Source organism: Tupaia chinensis, unplaced genomic scaffold (genome assembly GCF_000334495.1).
Source record: "Tupaia chinensis unplaced genomic scaffold, TupChi_1.0 Scaffold000459_1, whole genome shotgun sequence".
NCBI classification, from domain to species: domain Eukaryota; kingdom Metazoa; phylum Chordata; class Mammalia; order Scandentia; family Tupaiidae; genus Tupaia; species Tupaia belangeri.
In genome coordinates this window covers 2,659,293-2,664,274 of record NW_006159968.1, presented here as the reverse complement: position 1 = coordinate 2,664,274, position 4,982 = coordinate 2,659,293, and the positions used below count along the sequence as shown (strand labels likewise).

The 4,982-nt window shown below is 39.8% G+C and overlaps 1 protein-coding gene across 1 annotated transcript in view; it reads right to left on the bottom strand.

Annotated features, from left to right (window-relative positions):
• The window catches only part of KCNQ3 (potassium voltage-gated channel subfamily Q member 3), a 115,882-nt gene extending 111,602 nt beyond the window's left edge, over nucleotides 1-4,280 (bottom strand). Inside the window, exon 1 of the mRNA XM_027774586.1 lies at nucleotides 4,200-4,280. Coding sequence (XP_027630387.1) covers nucleotides 4,200-4,280 — 81 coding nt within the window. The remainder of the gene's footprint in view (nucleotides 1-4,199) is intronic.
• Between the last annotated feature and the right edge of the window lie 702 nt (nucleotides 4,281-4,982).

Here is a 4,982-nt window from a genome sequence, read left to right as displayed (position 1 = left end):
CAGCAGGAAGGTAGTATAGCCTCAAGAACTGAACGTAAGGGATGCTTGCTCACTCTGCCATACTCTCTATCCTGAAAAGTGTTAAAATTAGATTCATTATGGCTAATTGAGTCAAAAGGAAGGAAACAATCCTTCTAAGTGGCTGAAAAATAAGCCAATTCTGTAGTTCATGCTCAACTCAAATACCTTGGTTTGAACACTTTTTTTGAGCTCTCAGTCATGCTCTGTACTAACTCTCCATTCTGCCCATTGGAATCTGTTGTCCTAGCATTGGCTACATAATGGTAATTCATTTAACTGAAAGAAAGAAAGAAAGAAGGGAGGGAGGGAGGGAGGGAGGAAAGGATTGAAGGAAATAGGGAGGGAGGCCAAGAGGAAGGAGGAAGGAAGTGTCAGACTTGTTACTGAGAGTCTACTGTGTTCCAGGCTTTTTGCTAGGCTTTGGTATATTGACGAACACAACAGACATGCACCTTCCCTCTCTGAGCTTATAATTTCCAGAAAGAGGCTAAATTAATCAAGCATTTAGAGCAAAGATTGAGATTAAGTGGGGCTACCAGTTTGTTTCCTGCTTGCAAATCAGTAAATGATTTGAAAGTGATTCCCAGCAGGACTTGTTTTGTGTGAGCCCCAAAAGAAAAATCTACATTTTTGTTGGTAGAAGCAATAGTGATAGAATTGTGCTCAAATGAAAAAAAAACTTTTAAAATAGCTTCACAGTTCTAAAGTGAGGTGATGAGACAACATAAAAGAAGCTAGTGCTAAGTCCCTCTTCAGAGTTAGAAGACAACAAGGTCTTAACCAGAATTGAAACTATTCAAAAGGACTGGCAATAATTCCAAAAATAGACAAGTGGGATTACATCAGTTTAAGAAGCTTCTACACAGCAAAAGACACAGTAATTAGTGTGAATAGACAGTCCTCGAAATAGGAGAATATTTTTGTAAACCATGCCTCAGATAATGGACTGATAACCAGAGTACACAGGAACTCAAGCAGCTTATCTGGAAAAAAAAAATCAACCCAATTAAAAGATGGGGAAATGAGCTGAACAAACAACTCTCTAAGGAAGACATTGGAACAGTCAAAAAGCATGTGAAAAAAGGCTCGACATCCCTCATTGTAAGGGAGATGCAAGCAAAACAAGAATGAGATACCACCTAATGCTAGTTAAAATGGCTAAGGTTAAAATAAACAAAAAATGGTAAGTGCTGATAAGGCTGTGGTGAAAAGGGAACTCTCCTACACTGTTGATGGGAATGTAAATTAGTTTAACCCCTGTGGAGAATAATATGGAGGTTCCTAAAAGATCTACAAATATAACTACCACATGATCCAGCTATTCCACTCTTGAGAATCTACCCAAAGGGTAGAAAAATGCTCAGACAGAGAAGTGCTTGCATATCTATGTTTACTTTGGCATTATTCACAATTGCTAAGACATGGAACCATCCCAAATGTCCATGAACAGATGAATGGATAAAAAAACTGTGTCACATATACTCTATGAAATACTACTCAGCCATAAAAAACAACAAGACCATAGCATTTGATAGAAAGTAGATGAATATAGATTTACTCCTGAGTGAAGCAAGCCAGGCTATGAAAAAGAGACATTGTATGTTTCCACTTACTATACTGACTGTCTGCACTTTATGAAAGATTAGTATATCTAGAAGCATGTAAAATGGTTATGGATACTGGAGACAGTGTGGGAAGAGGATGGGAGAAAGAGGAGGGTAAGAAGAAAGGAAACAAGGGGAAAAATAGAGGCAAGACATTTATGACACATAGAAATGGATGATTATCTGTTGATAATGTGCATGGAATCTTCAACTTGACTGATGTGGAGTGTATTTATGTTGGGCAAATTCACTTTACGAGTTAAAAAAAAAGAAAGTATTCAAGGGGAAGTCAGGCAGTCTATTTAGAAAGAGTACTTGAATCACTTTCAAGGAGTGAGACAGAAATTGTGACTGGGAAGGCAGTGGAGAGCTCCACATTCTTCTAAAAACTCATCAGAAGCAAAGTAGATATAAATTAGGATAGAGAATATAGGATGGAATTCAAGACCGAGGCCTAGAATCATATGAATGATCTTCACCCAGCTCATATGTAATGCCAATTGGGTGACAGTGATAAGCTGGAGTCTGACAATATAGTCTTACAAAAACCAGTATTGAGCATGTTTTCTGACCCAGATTTTTGTGGTAGCTTGAAATTGACCATGGCGGGAAAATTTACACCACAGGAAGCAGCACCTACATATCAGAACTATTTACTAGTACATCACCAGTTATAGAATTCAAGATAATACTCTAAAGGATCTGTGTGTAACCAAGAATTTAGAACCAGAGCTGAACCCAGGTAATACTGGCTGCCTTGAAAATAACACATTTCCCCTTACCTGAGGAAAGTAAGGAGACTCAGATATCAGATGGAGCATGAAACAACTGACCTTGAAGGCTTATTTACTTATTTCTTCTGAGTGTGCACATATATATGAGAGAAAGAGAGGGGAAGAGACAGAGACAGTACCTCCAATAGGGTCTTGATGTTGCCCTCCACTCCTATCCTTAGCCTTCAGACAGCCACAAATTATGGGCAAACGTATGCCCTGTATACTCAGGGAGGTCTTCAGTCTCAAACTGGGAACCTTGTAGGATTATCTTACAGGGGTTTATATTTGGCCACTGCACCATCTGGCCTCTGCTTGTTTTTTTTTTTTTTTTTGTTTTTTTGTTTGTTTCGTTTTGCTTTGTTTTGTTTTCAGTCTTAACATGAGCTGATTCTAACCACTTTATTATGATAAATTATTAACAATTTTATCAACAAGATCTCAAGCAGGGCTGGGCTAGGATGGGTGGAGAAGGGAGAAGGTGTGATAGGCCAGGGAGGTCCATCAGCTGGTTGATGTTGCTGTAGAGCTAGCTCCATTAGGGAGGTGCTTTGACTGGAGAAAATGAAAAAAGAAGGCTTACGAGATAGCCAACTAAGAAAAGGAAAGTATACGTATACAACTAGATTTGACATCTGTCTATAGAGATTCTAGCTTTTGCTAGATTCTTGTTCTTTGTTTTTACTTACAAATGACCATACTAGTTACATGACTTCAGCATGACTTCAGAGAATGAGACAAGTGGTATTTAAATTAGAACTGTTGGGAAGAGATTTTTTTTTTTTTCTGCTCTGAGCACCTACTACATGCACACATAAGTTCTGTGAAGTTGGTGCTGTTATACCAATTTTTCAGATAGTTCTCAGGCTCAGAGAAGTAAGCCCCTCAGCTGACTCCTAAAATAAGAGACAGGTGAAAGGGGGTGAGGAGAGTTCTGAAAAAGGAAGTTAGGTAGATGAAGTCCAGATCCTGAAATGTTTCTATTTGTACTAAAGAGTTAAGCATTTATCTTGCAGGTAAGAAGGAGTCCCTGAAAAGTCTGATGTAGTGGGAAAGAGAGCAATCAAGATCACATTTGTGTTTCATAAAGATCTTCAGGATGTGGAGTAAGAAAGATATAAAAGATGTGGTTAGTACAATTTTCCCAGGAGCATGTTGATCAAGGAGTCAACCAAGCCAATGGCCATGGATAGTAGAAGGAGGCTGGTTTAAAGCATATTGAGAAGTTGAAGAATCAGAGGAGGAAGGAGGGTGAAAAGCAATAGTGCTTATGGGGTAGCTAGCAGGTTCTCTTCACTGAGTTTTGTTTTATAGGCAGATTTGGAAGAAAGCTAATGAGTTTAATTTGAATGTTGTGGTCAAGTTGTCTGTCGAGTGGCTTCCAGGTGGTGATGTCTTGTCAACAAACACAAGCTGGAACTCCCAAGAGAATCTGTCCTGGTTCTAGAAATTTGAAATTCATAACCAGTAGGTGGTTAGTTAATGCATGAGACTGCAGAAGATTAAGTGGGGCATTTCATTCCTAATGAGTGGTAGGTGGTAGTGCAATATTCTACACCTTCCAAAAGGAGGGTGTTCTTGCTACCCTCTCCTTCCCCCGCACAAAAATAACAGGCAGAGAGAAGCTTTAGGCTAAATGCATTAAGACTTTAATGATATGCCACAATCTCTTGTCAGGAGGCTTGAGGGGAGGGAGCCAGTAAACATCAACTCACATAATTGGCATCTTTCATAGAACTCTTTCAGTGAAGAGGGCTGCTGGTTCTGGAAAGGACAGGCAGGATGGAATCTGATCACTTACCTTTTCAAAACTACCTTTAACATCTTCCATTTGTGAAGCCAGTTCTGTCAATAGCTGTTTGTTTCTCTGCTTCAGGGCCATGTTGAATCTAGCTCACCTGTTTACAGGTGACAGAAAACACTCCTCCCAGCTTCACTAGAAGGTTGCCTCACCTGGGGAGATCCAATCAGCATCCAAATTGACCTCTTTCCATGTCTACTAGTAAGAAGGACGCTTAGAGGCTGCAAAGCCCTCATCTTCAAACTGACAATCACTTCTTCAGTTCCCCAGGCCAGGATAGAAACAGCTCCATACTTTCCCAGATGAAGCCCTCACCAGAAAAAAAGAAAAATCACACCCACACCCTGCAGAAGTTCGTATTCTATTTTCTTGGCCTGTCACTGCTGAGAAATAGATTGCTGTTCCTGCCACCACAGGAAGGGAGAGAGACAGAGGGAGAGGGAGACAAAGAGAAAAAGAGACAGAACGATGGAGAGAGAGCACGCTCTAACCACTTACCAAATTAAGTCTTAGAAATCTTCTTACAGTGCGTCTTCCTGCCACTTACTGAGGAAGGTCCCTGTGACATCACTTTGAGTTTCTACAGAAAGCAGGAAGATGAGGACTTAACCCTGTCCACAGTTAACTAGCAATTGAAAGATACAATTCTTGAAAGTCTTGTTCATGTTTGATTTTGGAAAGAAAGCACTGTAATTTTCTGGCTGTTTCCAAATCTGGTGTGTGTGTGCATGTATGTATGTATGTGTGTACATGTGCGCAATGTGTATGTGCATCTAACATTTT